We start from the raw sequence: 23,494 nt of genomic DNA, 5'->3' as shown, positions 1-23,494 counted from the left end.
TTGTCAGAGAGCATAACTATGTGAATTGAAATGGACTGGAGTTAAGCTTGCTACATACCGTGAAGTCCAAGTCTTGTGTTATGCCTGTGTCTGTAGAAATAAACCAGTATTGAAAGCAGCATTGAATGGACTATAAGCAGTAGTTTCCTGGGGAAATTCTGCAACAAAAAATTGAAAATTCTGCATACACATTTTTCTAAATTCTGCACATTTTTCAAAATAACACTTTTTTGCAAATTATTCTGCATTTCAGTGCAATGAGTGTCCCTGGCAACTTGGCTCATCTGCCAGCAGTGTCAATTGCTGCTGCTGGCAGGGGCTGCTGCAGTTGTTGCTAACCTCTCCACCTGAGTCTTCCTGTCTCTCTTACATGATATCGGACACATGCTTTCTCTCACAGGCCATCTGTCACACACGTTGTCTCTCCCCCTCTCTCCCCACTGGCTCACAACAAACACAAGGGCTCAAATATACTCTCAGGGTCAGGGCCTCTTCTTTAGCCCCTCTGTTCCCCTTCCTTCTCTCTTTCCCCCTCCCTTCTCTCTCTCCCTCTTGTGCTGCGATGCCCCCACTCTCCGTGCGCCACCCGACATCTCTGTCCCAGATTGGCCGCTGTCCGTGCACTGCATGCTTCCGTTTTTTTTTATCCTTTTCTGGCACAGGAGGAATTTCTGCATTCCGCAGTAGCGCAGAATTCCCCCAGGAGTAAACTTAGCATCTGCATGGCATTGCATAGTACTGCCACTGAACCATCGGGCTCATCTCTTCCATTTAATTGTCAGTGAATTGACCCATTTCCAAAATGTTATGCAGGTTGACATTAATGCTAACTTTTCCTGAATTGTTATAGGAACCATTCCTGGAAGGAAGGGAAGAGGAAGATTAGTTCCTTACACCTCCATGCATTGAAGATTGCTCAGTTCCTTCCCATTTTGTAGCCCTAAATCACCTTTGTTAGATTATTTGCATGCATGATTTAGAAAAGAGTTTGGGAAGTTGGCCTGACCTTCCTCTTTGCTCACTTTGTTTCTGGAACGCTATACACAGATTTCTTTTTCCAGACAATCAAAAAGCATGTGATCCACTTTCTTATAAGTGTTATTTTTGTATAATTTGTGTGTGATGACACATTTTGTTAGTTTCAAGCCTTTTCCGCCATAAGAATAGCAGTGACCATTTTATCTTCTGAAATTAAACCTTTCATTTCCCCCCACAGTAATCAAAATTTGACTTTTCTGAATCATTATGGCATAGCACTCCCAATTTTATCTCCCCTTGCTTCCAATGAAATGAGTAGGGATGCAAAATAACCTTTCTGCAATGAATATTAAGGGGGAGAGCTTCCCATTTGGGCTGGATGGCTTTGTAATCTGTTCTGGCAACAAGGCAATAGGAGCATCTAATTCTGATTTATTACAGCCTCCACATGAATTTATCAGACTGCCTTTTTATAACTGGCACTCCTCTAAATGGAAGGTGTGCTGTAATTCTGAAACCAGCCACGCCAGAACAAATGATATTGATATCGCATAAGATTTATCTTTTGGCCTCTCATGATTTTAAACACCTCTATCATATCCCCCCTCAGAAGTCTCTTCTCCAAGCTGAAAAGTCCTAACCTCTTTAGTCTTTCCTCATAGAGGAGCTGTTCCATTCCCTTTATCATTTTGGTCGCCCCTCTCCCAGTTTTAAGGAGTTAAAGCGCACCTCCATGCAAATCCCATTCTTAGGCATTAGGTGTTTCTCATCAATGCAGAAAGGTGTGTAGGCTTAACTCATATCTTCTTAATGCTGACTCTTGATCAGCTGAAGTAAATTTTTTTTTTTTTTTTTTAATGGGGCTGAAAACGAGTTTGCGGTGTGAGGGTCTTATATTTGAGATTTGTGCGCAAAATCTATTTCGGTTGAGCATAAAATGTTTATGCACGCTGAGTATGTTTGGGTTAAAGTGAATTTTTAAAGTTGATACAGTAAGCTGCTAGTGGTGGTGCATTGGGAGGTTACTTGTGCAAAAAAAAAAAAAGCACTGAAATTCTGTATGCATTTTCTCCTCTTATTGATTTGGGGTTTCTATAGTGTACTCAGAGCTGCATTCTGTAGTTGGCAATTCTATTGAAGGATCCCTTTTAACAGTAAGTAATCAGTTGAAAGCCCATCTGGCATGTTGAGTATAGCAGTACATTGAGGCATCAGTCACAGCTTTGGCCAGCTTTGGTATCTTGTGAAGTGAAGAAAACACACTGTGAAGTGTTTTGCTTTCTTTTTTTGTCCAGCTTGTGTTTTTCTCCTCTGTTGGCACTGGAAGAAACCAGGAATAGGCAGAGCCTTGCCACGGCGTCCTGAGCCTTTGTCATGCAAGGAAACACCACAGTCAACGTTTGTGTTTCTGGAATAAATGTTTACAAAGCAGATGCTAATGTTTTCAGCATGGTGTGAAGTGTCTTACATTTTGACTCGTACCATTTTTTTTTTTTTTTTGCTCTTGACAGGTGTCTTTGCTACATTGTGCGCTGTGCCCAAAAAGGAGGGCTACCTGGGCCTGTATAAAGGAAATGGGGCGATGATGGTCAGGATTTTTCCTTATGGTGCAATCCAGTTTATGGCATTTGACCACTACAGAAAGGTAATTTTTTTACTTTTCTTGTTCTCAACTTCAGTAAATGCTGCAGGTGACACCATTAACAGCAGTCAGATCAGAATAGCAGAGAAGATACTATCCCCTTGTTTAAAAAGATATAACCATTAAAGGATAAGAGCTGAGAGGAGTGTGCTTTAATGCAAGCATTTTTGTACTGGAATACCAGCGGAGCTGTCACTTTGCAGCAGGTGTAGCAAGAAATTTTATTGTGTGCAGTCAGCGAGGAGGAGAAGATATGGCAAAATTTTGCCCTTGAGCTTTTTAGATTCAGTGCTCCTGGGTGGCGAGGATACATCCCCGGCTGCACTAATGCTACTCAGATCTTGGAAACTGGTGCACTGTAGTGACAATTTCAAGGAAAAAAACACCTTCTCAGAGTTCAACTCTGGCACACATTCCATGGTGCTCTGGTTTGTTTATTGGTGGGTGGACTCAAATAGCTGCAGGGTAAAGGGATAAAGTAGATCAATAAATAACCTTGCTCAATTTACAGGTTATGTTCCTTAGTCATCCTAGCTAGAGAATTTTATGTAGGCAGAAGAGCAATGAAAATGGAGCCTTCTGTCCCTGGTAGGGGATATCTGAGAGATTAACCATGGCTTTGGGTTCTGACTGTCTAAAGCTGCTCACGGTTGGAAACCTGCTCTGATTTGTGGTTTGAATGGTAGGGGAATCATTGTTTCCTCAGGGCTACTGCAAGCCCCTGCAATGCCTTTTGGGGATCTAGGGGGAAATGAAGTACACACTATTCAGAAGAGAGCCCCAGATTTAGACAATCTAGTTTTAATTTATAAATGATCTCCTTTTTAACAGAGTGTAGCACTCTATTTTTAGTAAACTTTTCAATCGTTGAGGTAGAAATCTTTTTAGACCTTTTTGTCCATTGAATTTATAAGCATGTTAAACTATTTGGATTTAATTAATCACCTTTCCAAATCCAAGCTCAAGGCAAGTTATACATTCAGGTGCTTATAACTTATTTACTAAAGGCCTTTTCACACTCTGTATGTATGGGGGAAAATGCTTAGTGAATAGAGCCCTAAGTTTGTATCTGAGGCAATGGAGTGGTGTGACCTTTTCCAGGGTCACAATGTGTGTTGGTGGGAGAAGTGGGATTCAAACTCTGCCTTCCCTCCTTCTCAGCCCACGGCTCTAATCACTGGGCTACTCCTGGTAAAAGTCATAGGAAACATCTGGCTACAGGGAATTATTTTGGAGCTAGGAGCAGATGTGATCAAGGAAAAAGCGGTGGCCCTGTTATACTGCCACGTAGAAGAGGAGTAGATTCCCAAGCCTGGCTTCTGTTTCTTGGGTGATCCTGGTCTGGGGATGCTGTAGTCCTGGCCATCATACAGCAGTGGTACCTACTAGCCAGGGAGCCAGTCTGTAGCCCTGGCTGAGTACTGTTGCTGTGATGAGGGGGATAGAGCATTAAAATGAGGAGGGTTGGGGGATCCTGAGTAGTTGTAAATGAAGGCTTATGGCATTCTGCACCAGTGGAGGTTGCTTCCAGTTGAGCTGGAAACCAAAGGAGTAGGAGGAAACAGCTGGGCAGCATTAAGAAGGCTCAGTGAGAGTCGCAGAGGGATAGTTGAGATGGAAGGTAGAGGGATAAGGGCCAAGAATAAAGTAGGAGAGGGGGTATTCAGTGCCAAGGAGAGTTCCAAAAAGATAGCGTGGGGGGGGTGGGTGTTCCTAAAGGTTACTTACACACGGGCGAGAGTAGTTTCAGTGCCTCTGTCAGAAGGAAGTGCAAACTGGAATTTTCCCAAAATGTAGAGGGGAAAGAGCTAAAGAAATGAGATGAGGGTATTCTCTCAAAATAATTGAGACAGACATGTAATAAGGAAATTGAACTGCATAATACTCAGTTTTCTAATTTTTAGTTCATAAACCTGAAGCTGGGGATATCTGGACATGTACATCGATTAATGGCTGGATCCATGGCAGGTGTGAATTTTTCTTTTGCATTTTACTGCCAATTTAATTCACATTTGCTCTCTTTCCTACCACTTCTTAGATGTCTGAGACAAATAGTGTAGTGCTTTTTATTTGGTTGTTAACTAACAGCACAGACAAAAATGCCTTTTGAAACTGAATGGCTTTTTGTTGCAGTGACGCACAGGACTCCTCCTCTTTGGGTCAGAAAGATCACTAAAATGATTTGGGATACCAAGATCCTAATTTTTCTTTCCTATTTTACCAGCTTTGATTTCTTTTTGATACTGCAGAAATAGGCAAAAAAAAAAAAAAAGGTTTGGATGTAGTCTGGAAAGCTCATGTAGAACATCTTTGCAAAAATCTTAGGAATCTAGCCTGCCAGATTCCGAAAAAGGTAGGTCTTGTAAATCTCCCCAGCGCTGCATGGGTAGTTGTCAGTGATCAATGGCAGCTGGTTCTGATTGAATTGAAAAATAGAGAAGGAGCAGGAGGAAACAACTAGGCTAAAAATGCAACAAGAAAAACACATTTTCTCGTATATAAAAACGAAGGATTGTCTTTTTGTTTAATAGTACAGCAATGGCTGTCATGAGACTGCCTCTTGCCACTGGTTGGTACCTTTCTAAAGGCTGACTGGATATGGGTTGAATCTCCAGGCCTGTCGGCCTGTTTAAGAGCACCTCCTTAGATTGAGTCCTTTATTGCTCCTGCTCACCTTCTTGGTAACTGCCTCATCTGGGTGACTGAGCAGAGGGATAATGTCCAGCATTTCCAAGTCTAACCTCGTACTAAATACCATCCTGAAGAAGACAATTGTAGAGCTCCACTACCTTCCGGTCCTTGAAGGCCACAAATGGTTGGGTTTTTAGGATATCCCTAATGAATATGCATGGGAGAGATTTGCATGCATGTTGCCTCAGTTCTATGCATATTCATTAGAGAGATCCTAAAAACCTGACTGGTTTGTGGCCCTTGAGGACCGGAATTGCCCACCCAGACCCAGCAGATAACAAGGCCCAGAAATTGCCATGCTACTGAAATGATAGTGATGTGTGAGGTTGGCTGTTCCATCAGTAAATGATATGTGGCTGCAAGCTACTTGGGCCAGGACCTTGTCTATTGGGCCTGCTTTATGGGAAAACACTACCATTAGAGCTGAGGATGATCCAAGATTACTGCAGATCCAGGAAAATTTAAAAGGCTGGCTGTTGGAGCATTTCAAGATAGAGAGGTTGTGGATAGACATTTTATTTTTGTAGTAGATTTGTACTATTTTGTTTTTATATTACTATAATTGTTTTCTGTTATGCAGGCTGGTCTGGATTAGGCAGAATATAAGCATTTTAAATACAATCAGTTTTCATTATTACTGTACTTTTTTGTAGAGCTAGAGTTGGCGGTTTTAAATTTGGATTTTTTTTTTTGGTGTTTTAACAAGCAGAAGCTTACAATGTGTATTCTGTAACATTTTTAGGTATGACAGCGGTCATTTGTACTTATCCTCTAGACATGGTGCGAGCTCGCCTGGCATTCCAAGTGAAAGGAGAGCACAAATACACAGGGATTGTTCATGCCTTCAGAACAATTTACACAAAAGTAGGCCTTTTATTCTTTGTATTCTGTAAAGATAATCAAACAGCTGTGAATGTTGACGTGCTGTCATACAGTAATAAGGTATTAGATTTATAAACTCAGGTTGCAGTAGTTGAAATTGCCAGAAAATGTTGGTAATTTAATGTGTTCTGTCAAAACAGGGCTGGATTAGCCATAATGTGATGTTATCTGACTGCCAAATGGACCACACTCTCTGAGCATGTACGGTAGCTACTGTGAGAATGCTGCCTTACAAGCCCTTCAGTCAACTTTTGTCCATACTACAGCCTGGACTTATACCTCGCTATATTTTATTTCCTTTTTAGGCCTCTCAGAACTACCTCCTATTTTTTTTTTTGTTTTCTGCCTCTGTAGCTCCTCAACACCAGTTTTTAGTTTAAAAAAAAATAAAATAAAATAAATAAATAAATAAATAAATATAAATATATATATATATATATATATATATATATATATATATATATATATATATATATATATATATATATATATACATATAAATAAATAAATAAATAAATAATCAGAGCTCTGGAGGCAATGGAGCTCTTTGTCATGATGGTCAGTAAGTTGAACAGGGGCTCCTCTTCTAGGGCTTCCCACCACCCCTCTTCACTGCCCACCCTACTCCTGTGGCCTGCACAGCCTGGGAATTGAGGAAGGGTTGAGCTTCGGACCATTTGAGGGCTTTAACCAGTAATGGACCCCGGACCCTGACGCACTGACTGGAGACACTCACCCTCTCTTCAAGAAGCATCAGAACCTGGTGCCATAGGTGCATAGACCACCTGAAATCTTCAATGCATCTGCCCACATGGAGACTCTCCGAGGGGGTCACCATATTGTCCGCGTGCTTGCCGTAGCCATCTTGACCTATTCGCCGCGCTGTTCGCCTCAGAGCACACATCTCCGAGTCAGGCGCACAAAGCACTTGTGCGCATAGACTTGCGCGCGCATAAATCCTTGCGCGCATAACTTGCACGCACAGAGCCGAGCGCGTATCTACGGCACAGCCACGTGCACAACTTACATGCTCATTTTAAGTGCACCGGCGCGCATAAGATTTATGCGCCGACAGCCATAGCACCCCCAGGAACAGAAATTAAAGCGCAAGGCCTCTGCCCAGCATGCCGCACAAAGCGAGGAGGTCAACGCCCTGTGCGCGCAGTACGAGGAGGCCCTGGGAGATCCAGCTCAGGGCCAGTCCCACCCAGGGCAGAGTTCTAGCTCCTCAGGGGGCACTCCGGACCTAGCCCGGGGGACCCCCCCCCCCCACAGACGGGGACCCCCAAGGAACCAGCACCCCTTGGCTTTGATCCAGCGTCGATATCATGGGTGGAGTTCTTCAAGGGGATTTCATGCCTTTGTTCAAATGCAAACTGAACCTCTGGCTGACCAGCCACATGCTCCACAGGAGGACCCACATGCCCCAGGCCCTTCAAGACCTAGGCACAGGCTCCCATTACCCAGAAGCCCCACCTATGGGGACTCGGACATCTCTGAGGAGGAAGCCGAACCCCTAGAAGAGGGGGAGCTCCCCCCCCTGGAGACAGAGCCTCACCGAACCATGAGACGCTTCTTCACAAAGGACGAGCTCCCGGACCTGGTCAATCAATGTCTGACGGAGCTCGCTATCCAGGGCCCAGGTACTTCGGGGGAACCTAAACCGAACCCCCTGCTGGAGGGTCTTCGACAGACTTCTCGCCTCTTCCCTCTGTTACAAGCAGCGCAGCAGCTGATTGACCTGGAATGGAATGCTCCGGAGTCCGCATTCAAAGGGGGACGAGCCTTGGCAGCCCTGTACCCCCTGGACCCAGCAAACAAAGATCTTCTTGTATGCCCAAGAGTGGATGCCATGATCTGTGCGGTCTCTAAGCTCACCACTATCCCAGTAGAGGGAGGAGCTGCGCTCAAGGATGCCCATGACCGACGTGTGGAGTCCATCCTCAAACAGTCATTTGACATTGCTGCTATGTCTTTACAAATTGCGGCCTGCTGCACCGTAGTGACACGTGCCTGCTTATCACAAACCAGGAACAACACCCCGGGAGAAGACATGGAACCAGCAGTATCATTCCTAGCGGATGCTGCCTCCGACCTAGTGCGCACAGTGGCCAGAGGAGTGTCATCTGCGGTGGCTGCCAGGAGGCAACTCTGGCTCCGAAGCTGGTCGGCCGACGCATCTTCCAAAACGCGCCTCACAAGGATGCCCTTCAAAGGATCCCTCCTGTTCGGCAGCGAACTAGAGAAACTGGCCGACAAATGGGGCGAGTCCCCATTGCCATGACTACCGGAAGATAAGACGAAGAGAAACCAGCATCTTTTCCCCAGGTCCTCTAGGGTCAGAAATTCGCAGCGCTTCAATCCTTACAGGAGCAACTATCAAGCGCCCCACCCTATGGGCAGGAACCAGTCCTTTCGGACCAAGCACAACAAGAGGGGAGCCAGCTCGGGTATGGGCCCCAGCCGCACCCCACAATGAGATTCAGCCGACCCATCCAAGGGAAGAAGCCATAGGGGGCAGACTAGCCCTATTTTACCACAGATGGGTCGAAATAACCTCGGACAAGTGGGTCCTAGCCATCATTCGGGAGGGGTACTACCTGGATTTCCTACAAACCCCTCCGGACAAGTTCGTGGAGTCCCCCTGCCACAACTCCTCCAAGAAGGCAGCAGTGGAAGCTACACTGTCCAGACTACTGGCCTTCGAGGCCATAACCCCAGTGCCTCCACAGGAATTAAATACTGGCCATTATTCCATTTATTTTATCATTCCCAAGAAAGAGGGAACATTCAGGCCCATCCTGGACCTCAAGTCGTCAACCGGCACCTCAGGATCCCTTGCTTCCGCATGGAAACCCTACAATCCGTTATAAGAGTGATACAACCGGGAGAGTTTCTCACATCCCTCAATCTTGCGGAGGCCTACCTGCACATCCCCATTCATCAGGAACATCAGCGCTACCTACGCTTCAAAGTCCTGAACCGTCACTATTAGTTCCGGGCACTACCCTTCAGGTTAGCCACAGCACCCTGGACGTTCACCAAGGTAATAGTGGTGGTGGCGGCAAAACTGAGTAAGGAAGGAATCCTTGTTCACCCTTACCTGGACGATTGGCTGATCAGAGCAAAGTCACCGGAGGAAAGCCGCCAAGCAACCAGCAGAGTCATAACTCTACTGGAAAGCCTAGGATGGGTAGTCAACACAAACAAAAGTTCCCTTCAGCCCTCACAGTCACTGGAATACCTAGGAGTCCGATTCGACACCAAAGAGGACAAGGTCAGCCTGACCCCCACAAGGAGATCAAAATTGTGGAACCAGCTGCAAACCTTGCTGAACGATCCTCGTCCCACAGCATGGGATTACCTGCAAGTCTTCGGGCTGATGGCATCCACACTGGAAGTTGTGCCATGGGCGTGAGCCCACATGAGGCCCCTAGAGCGCTCACTCCTATCACGGTGGAGCCCACGGTCCCAGAACTACACCATACGTCTATCACTCCCGGGCAGAGTTCGGACCCAGCTACGGTGGTGGCTGCAGGCCAGCCACATGAGCCGGAGATCAAGACTATCCTCCCCAACCTGGACCCTACTCACCACAGATGCCAGTCTGAGGATGGGGAGCACGCTGCGAGGAGCTAACCGCCCAAGGGCAGTGGAACGCAGAAGAGGCGGGATGGAACATCAACCGCCTAGAAGTGCGGGGAGTCAGACTAGCCTGCCTGCAGTTCGCTCACAGACTTCGAAACAAAGCGGTCAGAGTAATGTCGGACAATGCCACGACAGTGGCCTACATCAACCGGCAGGGGGGAACCAGAAGCCAACAGGTGTTCCTAGAAATAGACCCCCTGTTGGCGTGGGCAGAAGCAAACCTCCAGGAGATCTCCACCGTCCACATCGCTGGGAAAGACAGCATCACGGCAGACTTCCTCAGCAGGGAAAGTCTAGACTCAGGAGAATGGAGGCTGTCGTCCACAGCCTTCAAGATGATAGTGGATCAGTGGGGGACACCGGACATGGACCTTCTGGCAAACAGATCAAACGCCCAAGTATCTAGATACTTCAGCCGCAGGCGGGAACTGCAGACCCAAGGGTTCTATGCCCTGGCCCCCGGGGACCCTACTATACGCCTTCCTGCCGTGGCCCATACTGGGCGCAATCAATACAAGATACACCTACACAAGGGACTAGTGCTTCTGGTGGCTCCGGACTGGCCAAGAAGACTGGCAGGGAACCCCCTACCCCTGCCCACACACACGGACTTGCTACAACAAGGTCCGATCCTCCATGAGGACCCAGCTCAATTCTCTCTTACGCTCTGGCCATTGAGAGGGCTCGCCTGAGAGAGCGGATACTTGGGGGCGGTAATCGACACTCTCCTCAGAGCACGCAAGTTCTCCACATCGCTAACGTACATAAGGATCTGGAGAGTATTTGAAGCCTGGTGCAAAGACCACATCAAGCCACACTCATTTACAGTTCCCGTGATCCTGGAATTCTTATAGAACGGACTACAGAAGGGTCTGTCCCTCAACTCCATCAAGGTACAGGTGGCCGCATTGTCATGCTATGGCTCCAAGAGCGAGGGAGACAGCGCATAGCTTCTCACCCGGATGTGTCGCGTTTCTTGAAAGGAGTCAAACACATTCGCCCACCACTAAAGTGGCCGGTACCTCTGTGGAATCTCAATCTCGTTTTGGACTTCCTAGTGGGAACCGCCTTCAGACTCCTCCGAGGCCTGTCCCTCTGCCTGTTAACCTTAAAGACTGTGTTTTTGCTGGCGATGTGTTCAGCCCGCCGCATATCGGAACTACAAGCACTGTCCTGCTGTGAGCCGTTCCTCACTCACCCCGGGGTCCATCCAACTACACACGGTTCCCTCCTTCCTCCCCAAAGTGGTCTCACACTTCCATCTTAACCAGACCATCTCACTACCAACGACAGATGGCTTGAAGAATTTGGAAGAAGGCCGTAGTCTACGCCACCTCGACATCGGCAGACTCCTATCCAGATACCTGGAAATGTCCGAACCCGTATGAAAAACGGACCACCATTTCGTCCTTCACAGCGGAAAGAGACAAGGGGAAGTGGCCTCGCGGGCAACCATTGCCCGCTGGATCAAGGAAGTCATCAAGGCAGCCTACGTAGAAGCTGGCAAGCCACCACCTCTACAGGTCAAGGCCCATTCTACCAGAGCCCAGGCAGTATCCTGGGCAGAAACTAGAATGCTGTCACCTGCCGAGATCTGCAGGGCAGCTACATGGTCCTCCATCCATACCTTCTCCAGATTCTACCGTCTGGACGTTCAGGCTCGGGAGGATGCGGCATTTGCAAGGGCAATACTAAGTGGGTCATGGGCAGCCTCCCACCTGGTTCGGGAGTAGCTTTTATACATCCCATTGGTCCTGAGTCCATCTGCTACATGCTAGAAATGGAGAAATTACTTACCTGATAATTTCGTTTTCCTTAGTGTAGACAGATGGACTCAGCATCCCACCCTTGGCTGCCGTCTCGCATGGTCTTTCAAATGATTCAAGGGTAAGCCATGTTTTCATTTACCTAGGGTATCCACCCTGTCGGGTGTCGACACTTTCCGGTTGAGTACACTTGCAGTCTCCAGCTATAGTCAATCAACCAGTTCAAATTAATAAAGTTTTAACGTTTAACCAAGTTAAGAAGTTATCCAAGTTAACTAAATCATTAAGTTAGTCAGTCGCACATATATCCACAATGCTTTTCGAGGAGAATACTGAAGAGCTGCACTTCCTGCAGGGGTATATGTACTAGGGGCTGATGTCAGATTGAAATCTGATCCGTTTCCAACTGCTAGCAGGAGTACACTATACCCATTGGTCCTGAGTCCATCTGTCTACACTAAGGAAAACAAAATTATCAGGTTAGTAATTTCTCCATTGCATGTTGATGGAGAAAGCGAGTTTTCTTACTGTAAACAGGATTCTCCATAGACAGCAGAATGAGTTAGCCATACCCAACCGCCTTCCTGAAGAATCTGCTACCTCGAGTTAAGCTCTACAATGGACTGAGGGAATCTCAAGGCAGTGTTCCTGCCATAACTATTAAAAATACTCAGAGTAAAAACTGTACTGAGCTCAGTGTGGTTTGCCTGGTGCTGTCAGATGTCACCCCTTGTTATGGCCAATTCATCCTGCTTTCTACACAGAACCTTAGTTATGGTATGCAAACTTGCTGTTTTTGCAGACATGTGCCCCTCTGCTGTATTTTCTTAAACTGTACCTCTATCTTATCAAATCCTGAGGAGATAATCATTGCACTTTAAGTAGTTCTAATTGTTAGTTTTTGTGTTTCTGTAAAATATAAGAATCCTACATAATGTGTTTAGATATTTCTATTCTGTAACTGTGTTTAGGGAATTTCATGCATCCTCTTAACTGGTCTTTCTGGTTGGTGTTACCCTCTTAACATTGATTCTTTTTGTCCTTACCAAATGTTTTTCTTGCCCTACAAATCTTGAGTGCTTGTTGAACTAGAATGAGAGAGCAGCCCTGACAATTTCTTGTTGAATTCAGAATTGGGGTTTCTACTAGGCCAGGGGTGGCTGCCTTCTGTCTCCAAGATCCACAAACGGACCTGGTTTTTAGGATATCTGCAATGAATGTTTTTAGATTTGTGTGCTCTGCCTCCATTGAGTGCAAAGCTATCTATTGCATATCCATTGAGGATAGCCTGAAAATCAGGCCTGTTTGTGGCTATTGAGGACTGGAATTGGCCATCTGTGTACCAGTTGTGGTTCCATGGGCTGTCTTTACGACTGCCTATGGTTTACACTCTTCCCCCCCCCCCCCCCCCTTTATTTTAAAATACTTTTTTCATCTCGTCCCCAGATTCCGGGGCCCCCCCACCCCCTCCTACCATATCTAGCTCAGTCATGTCAGAAGAGAGAGAGACAGACCAAAAATACTTCAGTTCCCTGATTTGGCCCAGTGGATGTCTGTTGTGTAATAGCTGAAACTCCCTCTTCAGAGAGACTGAGTGTTGCCTCTGCAGCATCTCGGGCTACCGAGTGGAACTAAAGCCAACTCCTAGCTCAAACTCGGGTCTCCAGCACATTGAGCCACTGGGCTGCCCCCGCCACCCCAGCAGCCCAGACTTGATCAGTGTGGCTGCAGAGGTAATCCCCATCACTGCTGATCACAAACCATATTTAGGATTTGATTTTTGTGCAAATTAAAACTCTGGTTTAAGTTTTTACTAAACAAGTACGTGTTTTATACCAAAAAATCTCTAGCATTGACTTAGCTGAGAATTTATTTTAGACTTGGCTTCGAAATTTGCTTCACATTTTCCTAAACATTTGTACTTGAGGTAGTAAAGTAAACTGAATTTGTAACATTGTAGCTTAAATGCAAACTTATCAAATTTTGACATCTTATGTTTTGTGCCATGAAAGGAAGGAGGCTTTCGAGGGTTTTACAGAGGGCTTACACCTACCGTATTGGGAATGGCTCCTTATGCAGGTACGTCTTGCAGGATCCCTGGGGAGACACTTTTTGCATGCCACCTGTTTAAATGGAGACCGGTTCTACATTTAGAAATGATATGGACCCAGGCCCATCAAAAATCTGCAACATATAAAGCCTGAATTTCACTACAGAATGCAACCCATTTTGTTTCATGTTTCCTAAACATAGAACATAGTAACATAGCTGCAGATAAAGACCAATTGCCCATAGAGTTAGCCTGCTTTGTCTGTTTAGTAGCATAGCCACCAGGTTTAGTTTGAAGCAAATGAATAATAAGCTGCCTCATGTATTTCTACGAAAGGGCACCTTGTCAGTCTGGGTTTTTCTTTGACTTCATTAGAAGTTTTCACTGTTTATCCTGCCTGTTCCCTTATATTGGAACCCCCTTGACTTTGTTGGAATTCTCATTCTTTCTCTGTCAGATGTAGAAACCAAATCCAAGCGAGCATATAGGGCTCCTTTCTGAGGCTTTCCTTTCTTATAAGTTGGTTCTTTAACTTAGACACAAGATGTAATCAAATGCAGATTAAAATCTTTTGAGAATGTAGCACATTACAGAGGTGAAGAAATGAGACTCCCAGTTTTTGGATCATGACAGTTGTAGGCTAAGAAGGTGGTATCCAGGGGGTGGGTAGATTATGGGGTCATGAGGTTTTTTTTATTTAAAAAAAAAAAAAAAAAGTAATGCTATCTGGTTGTTGATGACTATACAAAAATTAATGTACCTGGACTACCCAAATGGAGCTTGGGTTTTGTTTTTTTTAAATTTTATTAGTCTGTTGGACAAAGTCTTGCGTCTATAGAAAATTAAACACTTCATGCAAGTTTTGTAAAGTGACCATGTTCACTGAATATATACATATTCATCTATAAAACATCCAGATCATTTTGTTTATACATAACTATGCTAAACATGCTAATGTTAGACACCTTTTTGTAATGCATAACTGATGTGAGTTTCATTAATTTTACCTTCTGCAGCCTAATTAGTTCTGAGAATAGTGTTATGTGTATTGTACTGCATCTCTTTGCAAAATCAACTAGCTGTTTTGATATCCGGTCAGCATTTTAAAAAGCTGAGGCATGTGTTCTGCTGGAGAATGCCTCTGTGCCTGCCAAAGATGCAGCTTTGGTATTTTATTGTCTGTACTAAGAGGACACATTTGTGTAATGTGTGTGGGTTTTTTTTGTTTGTAAGGTTTTTCGTTTTTTACCTTTGGGACACTGAAGAGCATTGGACTCATCCATGCACCTGCCCTACTTGGAAAACCATCTATGGACAACCCGGATGTGTTAGTTTTGAAAACTCATGTGAACTTGCTGTGTGGTGGTATAGCTGGTGCTATAGCTCAGACAATATCGTAAGTTTTCTACCCAGACACCCATATTAATGAGAAGAGCTGTGTGTTAGAGAGACCTACAAATAGGAGGCCAAGCAGGATTGAGCAAGACTGATTGCCTAATAAGCTGAAAGAAAATGGGGGGGGGGAAACCCTGCATGGATAAACACATTTTTTATATAACTTGTCTCCTCCTCCTTGAACATGGATGCTGAATTCTGTCTCTCTGATACTTTTAAAAAGTATCTAATGTATTTTGTGATATCGTCATAGGTGGGTCACATTGGCATGAGCATCCATGTCATTCTTTGTATGAGATGCCACTTATGCATACAGCAATATTGAAAAGAAGAACTATGATTTTCAAACAGAATGAATTGCTTTAAAAACAATGTAACGGCACTCTGACGCTCATTGCAGTGTGTTGGAAGTGTATGTGTATTCAGCTTGTAGGCAGGTGGTTATTTTGATTTGATTTGGAAGCTGCCTTTCTAAATAGTTTTCAAGGTGGTGTACGTAAGTCAAAAGCTAATTAAAAAAAAAAAAGCAACCTACACAGGCTTAAAAACTGGAGTCTCTAAAATGTCAGAAGCTCAAAACTACATACTCGGTGACCATAAAACAATCTAAATGCCTTACAAAACTGAAAGTAGCTATCAAATAAGTTAAACATCAAAAGCACCTTTTTAAAAAAAACTTATCAGGGATCAAAAATCAAATTCATGTTACAGGTGTGTAGGTTGAGCACATTTAGCTTTGTGAGAGGCATGGGACAAGGCATTAAACAGGTCTCCAGGTTACACAGATCTCTGCAATGTTGGCATCTTGACATTGATGTCTTTTTAATTGAGCTATTTATAAGGCACAATCCCAGACTGCAGCAACCTGTCTCTCGGAGTTATAAGAATTGCCATACTGGGTCAGACAGAGGTCCCAGTAGCCTGTTTCCACCAGTGGCCAATCCAGGTCACCTGACAGGATCCCATGCTACTAATGTAGTAGCTGATGGTGGTGGGGCAGGGTTGCATGCATGTACCTCCATTGCTGTATCTTCCTGTCTATAACTAAGGCTAAACTTCTTTCACATGCATGGAAATTACTCATTTAATAAAATGAACAGCGTTTAAGCTCTAGAGACGGAGAATGTCAGTGAAGAGCAGTAACAGTGGTATGCTTTTATTGGAGAGAGAGTCTGGTTTGAGTATAGAATTATGGTTTCAAATTTACAATTTTATTCATGTTTCTATTTGAGCTATCTAAAAGTTGCTTAAAACTAAAATCTTTTACTCCTTTCAGCTATCCACTGGATGTAACTCGTCGACGAATGCAATTAGCTGCTGTTCTTCCAGATTCTGAAAAGTGCCTGTAAGTTATTTTTCTTTCCTGTTTTACTGACAGGGACAGCTGTATTCATAGTATTAACGGAGCAGTTTAGATGCAGGTTGCTTTACTTCTGTATGGAGTGTGATTGGTTGTGGATATTATGGTACTGAGGCTGATGTACTGAGCTGTGGTAACATGGGCCGTTAATCATATGCAAATTACTTTGGAAATAAGTAGGGCACCTTAAATTTCTCATGTTATGCAGCAATCCCCCCCCCCCCCCAAACTATGTATCTGTGAGGTGTAGTTAATTTTCTTGTGATAACAGCTTTGTGTTGACACTTGTACATTTGTGCGTCTTTCCTATGTGAGCATAGATAACGAGCCATGGAGTGCTGTCAGATGCCATGGTGCCATCATATGGTGTTGGGTGCCGCCTGGTGCCATTGAGCACCATATGACACTGGGCACAAGTGCAGGAGTGCCAACTCTAGTCCTCAAGGTCCACAATCAGGCCAGGTTTTCAGGATATCTACAATGAATGTGCATTCACTGCCTCACTTGTATGCAAATCTATCTCATGCATTATTGTGTTCGTGGACCCTTGAGCTGGCTAAGGATGATGAAGGCGCAGTGTGAGACCGGAGGTTGTAGCTGTGAGGCATATCGAGTCAGGAGACCAACCGAATCTTCACCACTGGAAGCCAGAGATCCCCCCCGGGAGGAGCCCTTGAGGATCCGAGCCGCTTGGACTTATGTGCGGTCTCCTGAAGACGAGAATCCGAAGAGTTGTCCTAAAGTTGTGAAGCGGAAGAGAGGTTGAAGCCAGGAGACCAACAGGAACTTCACCACTGGAAGCCCGTGAGGACCCAGGCTGCTTGGACTTGGGCAAGGTCTCCTGGAAGAAGAGAAAATGGAGCAGTCTGGATCAAGGCAGGCAGCAGACAGGCAGGAAGTGGAGCAGACCAAAGCTCCGGTGTTATTCCGGCATTGTACTTTAAAATATCTAGCCCCGTGAAGAAGGAATCCCGCTTTCCGAAACACGGACAGTGTCTGGCGTCTTTACATTTTGAACTTCGATAAATCAGTTCTTCGGGCTGACTACGGAAATCAAGCAACTTTACAAGTTAAGTGAAGAAATTGATTATGAATAGATGATAGAATTACTTTAAGCATCACATCATCTAAAAAATTGAAAAAATGACCGATTTTTAAATTCTGTGGCAACGATCAGATGTGCGTGGCACACTCAATGTGTACCTACTAAACACATTTTGCCCGAATATGATGGTCATAAAAAAAAATTTTGTTCATTAATTTGGTATGTTAGTTTCTCTTTTGAAGATCATATTCCAACTACTACCACCATGCAAATATCAACAATTGTGACACTAATTTGTTCAGTGAACAGCCTTTCATCAGCCATGGGATTGGAGCAGGTCTTCTATATGGAGCTAAAGAAAACAAAAAACCAGAAAAGTAGGGTTGGCTAGACCATTTTACTACTACAAGCTCTGTTCCCTTAGGGCTATGCCCGAGGATGGCACAGCCTTCAGTTAGACAAGCACAGGATCAGAGCAGTTCCTAAAAAAAAAACCTCTTGTTGTGGAGCTAGAGAATTGAAAAGTAGAGTTGGCTAGACTGCTATCAATTTTGTTCCCAATACTGGTAAACATTTGTCAGTGGTGACACATAGTGTAGAGGTCACCAGCTGCTTGCTCTATTGCCAGTAGAGCACTATAGTGAAGGGAGAGAGGAGAGCCCTTCAGTCTGCTCACCTATCAACGGCTGTTCCTTACTCTTATAGAGAGTAGAGGACTTGCCGGATCAGAGGTTTGTTGCCCTTACCTCCAGATATTTGGAGGTGAAGAGGGATAATTTTTTTTTTTTTTTTAAACTAAATCCAGAGTCTTTTGGTTAATTGGGTTGTCAAAAGCAATGTCTCGCTATTCAATACTCTTCCCAGTCGCTCTGAGAAATGATTTAGTAGCTGCTCAGTATTACATCAATTTACATCACAGGTGGGGGAAGGGCGTCCATCACATATATGCCACTGACCCTGAAAAAGTTGAGAACTTACATTTCAGGATGGGACTAATTTAAGGTCTGTTAAGGGAAACTTTAGTACCCCAGCACCTTAATGGGGGTTTTTGTGTTTTTTATACTTATGTTTTACTGTGTTTGATTTTATAATGTATGTCTCCACTGCTTTGTAAACAGCTTTGAAATAATGATTGGCAGTATATAAATTTTAAATAAACTAAACTAGTTCCTTGTCGAAAGCGGATGTTTTTCTCCCTTCTGGGGATTTTGCTCGAGAGTTTTTGCTTTCTACCTGAACCATTCTCTATATCCTGCTGGATTCAGGGACCCATCTAGGGAGAAGACCGCACACTGCTACTTCATGCAGATGCACAGCCAGACATTGGAAGACATTGCTTGGAGGCTGTTGTGAGAGATTGCTGCCAATACTGTGAGATGCTGATTTCTTCTAATAAGAATCCACTCCCAAGCAGGAGAATTAGTCTTTCTTCCACACAAGGAGATTACATTTTAAAAATCTGCTGTGGAAAAACATGTGACTGTTTCAGAAGAGTTGTCTGCTGATCGCTAAGGGATGAATGGTTCCATCCTCTCCATATATTAAACATCTTCAGCATTCAGCCATGAAAGAGGCACTGTCCTGAAGGCTGATTTATTCAAAGTTGTCTAGAACAACTTACCTAACCATGACTGCATGCCTCTTGGGTTTGGAAACTTGCATAACAGGCTCCATACCCAAGATGGGGTTGCTTAAGGATTCACTTTCCTCCTTCAGTGGAAGACAATTAGTGTAAACCTGGCAGTTGTGAGGGTTTATCTGACAAAGTAGTCTTTATCCACACAGATGTTAGTTCTACCTTGTATAACAGAAGGCTATTTTTGGCAGTAGGGCTTGAAGTCCTATGGCATGTGGGTGAGGAGTCTTGTTTTGATGGTCAGACTGAACCTGGGTTTAGAACAATCACTGATCCCTGGTCGGGGCGGAGTTCAGATTTCTAGAGATGCAAAATCCTTGGGCATTGTTGTTTCCTTATTGGAGAGGTTCCTGGACTTCTCTCAGGATATTCTTACCCTAGGTAGGTCTTGAAGGGGATTTTATTTGAATCATTCAGTTTACATGGCCACATATATACTGAGAAGGAATTGGATCCTATCGATTGAGATATTCAGTGGAAGCTCTGAGTGATCATTTATCAGGAAGCTTCTCTATCACTGCAACCCCTATGTCTGCCTAGTGATAATATCTTCTATTCCTCTGGCATCCAGAAGGGATTTCAAGGGGAAGCAATTGTGTAGAAAGAAAAGGTCTTAATATATGACTTCAAGAAAAGGTCCAAGAATCTTTTCCCGTTTTTGTCTGAAACCAATTTAAAATGCCTTTTGATTTTCATGTATCTGTTTAACTGCTGCAATTCACTTTCACTTGGAAGAAATTAGTGTTTATCCCACTATGTGGTAGGCAAGCCTGTCAAAGGAGGGCCTTTCATGTGCTTTATATTGTGCAGGCTTCAGGCGAAGCTCATCACTGAGCCTTCCACTATGATGTGGGATCTCAGCATGGAGCTCGTACAGTGGTTAGAAGCTCTTTCATGCCTCGGTACTTTTGTTAGTATAATATCTGACATGGAGGGTCAGGTTTGTATAAATAGTCATTCTTACAATGCTTCCAAATCTTATCTTATATGTAATATTGCATGGGAGAAGACTACACTTCAAACAAGCTTTCAGTTGGTATTCCCCGACCAGCCCTGACAGACAATCACCAAGTCCTCTACTCCCATACTGAACTCCAGATGCTCCATAAAATGCCAGGCATTTTGCAATCACACGCATCATACAGCCAGCTGCAAACTGCATTCAAATGTGGGTTTTTTAAATATCTGCCTACACAATTATAGCAGGCACTGGTTCTCACCATCACACCCCTCCTCCCCTATTAACATCTGAAAGCATCAGAGAGAGTGAGACAGATAAAAGTTTCTCCAAACTGGATGTTAACTCATTTCTGAGAAGCATAATGAGAAACCAGTAAAGACTGCCTTGAAGCAAAATAAGTTCTTATTACACAGATGGGGAGATAGCTTGAGGAGACATCCTACCTCCCGCAATACAAGCTTATCGAGACTGATAGGGTCGTGCCCACCTCCGCAAAGTTACCATGACTTTTCAAGACAACTTAAACACGTAGCCCGATTCCAACAGTGAGAGCCCATTCATTCATGCTGAACAGCAGCTTCAAGCATTCAGTACCCGAAGGAGCTTGTAAGGATTTAAACTTTCACATCTCACAGGCCTCTTCAGCACGCACGAACACACAGTGTCTTACTCTGTACCTAGGTACCTTTAAACTTATCTAAATCTATGAAATAACTTGTATTCATATTTCATGACATCCATCTGCTAGTTTTATCCTTATCTGGATAAAATAGCCAGCTTATTGGTTAATTGTTTACAGTGCATTTTGTCTCCAATAAGGCATTTCTCTAACTATTAACGGAGCTGCATTTATAGCATGTCTTTATCTTATTCCAGGATTATGATTTTTTTTTCTTTTCCTTCGCAAGTGCTGTGGCCACCACAGAAAACAGATGTAACATAAATATAGAAACAGAACATGAAAATAAGGGAGGAGAATAGCCTAGTGGTTAGAGCAGTGAGCTACGAACCAGGAGACCAGGGTTCAAGCCCACTGTTGCTCCTTGTGACCTTGGGCAAGTCAGTTTACCCTCCATTGCCTCAGGTACAAACTTACAGGCCGATACAGTAAGGGCGCATAAGAAAAAGTGCGGCAGTGCCAGGCGCCTGCTTGTTTGCCGCGCGCACAGTTCGGATCACATACCGCTCGAAACAGTATTTAAATGGCATGCAAATGCAAGCCGCGTCCATGAAGTGCAATCCATTTTACTGTAGAGCGCCATACAGCGCCTATACAATATCCTGGGTGCGCTGGTACCTGTCACTTCAAATGATAGGCGCTCAGGTCATGGCGTGCGCTCATGCGCCTTCGCTCAGCAGCCCCACCAGCGAAGGTGCATGAACGCACTTCCAATGTAGGTGCTCAAGCAGCGAAGGCGCCCGAGGTCACGCCATGCGCTCCGTGGCTGCCCCCGGGAGGCAGGGGAGCCGCGGTGGGGCGCCTCAGGAGGGGAGAGAGGACTGGGGCTGCTGGAAGCTTGCAGTAAGTTTACTTTTGTTACAATTTCTATTTGCTTTAATAACATGTCGAGTCTATTTTCACCCTGCCCCTTGCTTCGGGAGGGGGGGGGAAAGAGGACTGGCAATCCCCAAGCGTAGGAGAACCAGGCCACACCATGTTACTTGCTTGCTCCAACCCACCCACTTATTTGACCAGAGCCTGCCTATTGCTGTCACATTCCTCTAACGCCAGGGTCAGGATAGGCGGTAGATTAGCGGGTTAAAGACCCGGCAAAACAGTTGGTTAAAAAGGCGATAATCGGGCCGTACATTACTGTATGGGAGGGAATAGCTAATCCGATCGCTTACATATCATATACATGCTGCAGGCGGAAAGGGATATGCATCAATTTAAAGAAGTGGTAAAGATTGGTAAAAACAGATAGTGAATCGCAGGTTAGACTTACGCGGCCAAATTGTGGGTAGAAAGCAGGTTAGAAACAGGGTAACCGTGGCCGCGCATTACTGTATCGGCCTGTTAGATTGTAAGCCCTCTGGGGATAGGAAAATACCTGCAGTACCTAAAATATCACATTCCCCGAGGTCACTTTAAACTAAATCAGTTAAAATATATTCACACTAACCTGCTGCAATTTTTTCAATTATACTAGAATTCTCATTATACCTAATCCTAAAATTGAGCACTGTGCCTTTATACGTTTAACCTGTTCTGATTTACTTATCTAATAGCATCTTCTTATAGACCCAATTATACTGCATGCGGCCTCGTCTGACCCAAGTAAACCATATGATTTCTAGTCTAAGGACCCTAATTCCTGATCTAAACTCTATTTTTAAGTCTTAACTATAAAGTTTCTCCTGCTGTTAGCCCAGCAATACAAGAGCCCCAAATCGAGTTTCCTTTCTGGAGCAGAGGGGGGAGAGCCAGCCAGCTAGTGAAGCTTGAAACAGAGGTAAAGAAAATCAGGCCGATTACTGTAAAATGTGCGGGAGAGCCAGTGCTCCGTGTTGAGCGCCCGCTCTCTCAACACGCGCCTAGGCACCTCTCCTGGGTACGTGACTCTTTATTTAAATGAGGTGTCACGCTAATAAGGGAGCGCTAGGGACAATAGCGCATCCCTAGTGCCTCCTTATTAGCGGTAGAGGTAGCTGTCAGCGAGTCCAGCAACTGACGCTCCATTTTACCAGCATCTGTTTTCGAACCTGCTGACTGCCACGGGTTAGGAAAATGGATGCCGGTAAAATTGAGCATCTGTTTTTTCTAACCTGACCGGCAGACAGATTTAAAAAAAAAAAATTTTTTTTTTTTAATTTTTGGCTCCTCAGACTTAATATCGCTAGGATATTAAATCGGAGGGTGCACAGAAAAGCAGTATTTTCTGCTTTTCTGTACACTTTTCTGGGTTGCTTAGATTTTAACACCTGCCCTTGGGCAGGCATTAATTTCTGAGTGTAAAATGTGCGGCCAAGCCACACATTTTTCTTTCAGTATCCCAGGCGACTAACTAATAGGCTCATCAACATGCATCAAACGCACAGCCAAACGGGTGCTAAACGGTGCGCTTGGCTGAGCACACAGTTTCTTTATTGGCCTGATTTTGTCTCGTCTCCCTTAAACAGAGCAGCCAAGCAGGCTTATACTGTCTCCTCCATATCCCAATGGGTTGCCATCTTTTATGGTTCTCTGAAATAAACACTTAGAGCCAACAGCTATTGAGAAAATCTAGGTTACATAATTGTCAACTTCTGATTGGCTTTCTTCTATAAACAATCTGGCTCTATAGATTTGTTCTTGCTCTCCATGTTAATCCTAGCTTTGTATGCTAATGAGCCTGCAGCTAATTACATTGACACTGATTCTAAATATAGTTCCTGTGCTCTGAAGCCCAGTTCTTTTTGGTAAAACTGCATTTTCTATTTAGCCTGAAGCATCAGTTTAT

General features: G+C 44.4%; 1 protein-coding gene across 2 annotated transcripts in view; it reads left to right on the top strand.

Annotated features, from left to right (window-relative positions):
- The window catches only part of SLC25A16 (solute carrier family 25 member 16), a 49,565-nt gene that overhangs the window by 20,298 nt on the left and 5,773 nt on the right, over positions 1-23,494 (top strand). The window contains exons 3-8 of one of the 2 annotated variants that reach the window (XM_029609675.1): positions 2,490-2,623; positions 4,525-4,588; positions 6,054-6,175; positions 13,620-13,686; positions 14,891-15,053; positions 16,329-16,397. In XM_029609675.1, the coding sequence (XP_029465535.1) occupies positions 2,490-2,623; positions 4,525-4,588; positions 6,054-6,175; positions 13,620-13,686; positions 14,891-15,053; positions 16,329-16,397 (619 nt within the window). The remainder of the gene's footprint in view (positions 1-2,489; positions 2,624-4,524; positions 4,589-6,053; positions 6,176-13,619; positions 13,687-14,890; positions 15,054-16,328; positions 16,398-23,494) is intronic. The other variant, XM_029609676.1, reaches the window with a different exon arrangement.

This window comes from Rhinatrema bivittatum, chromosome 7 (assembly GCF_901001135.1).
Source record: "Rhinatrema bivittatum chromosome 7, aRhiBiv1.1, whole genome shotgun sequence".
NCBI lineage: Eukaryota > Metazoa > Chordata > Amphibia > Gymnophiona > Rhinatrematidae > Rhinatrema > Rhinatrema bivittatum.
This window is presented reverse-complemented; position numbering and strand designations above follow the sequence as displayed.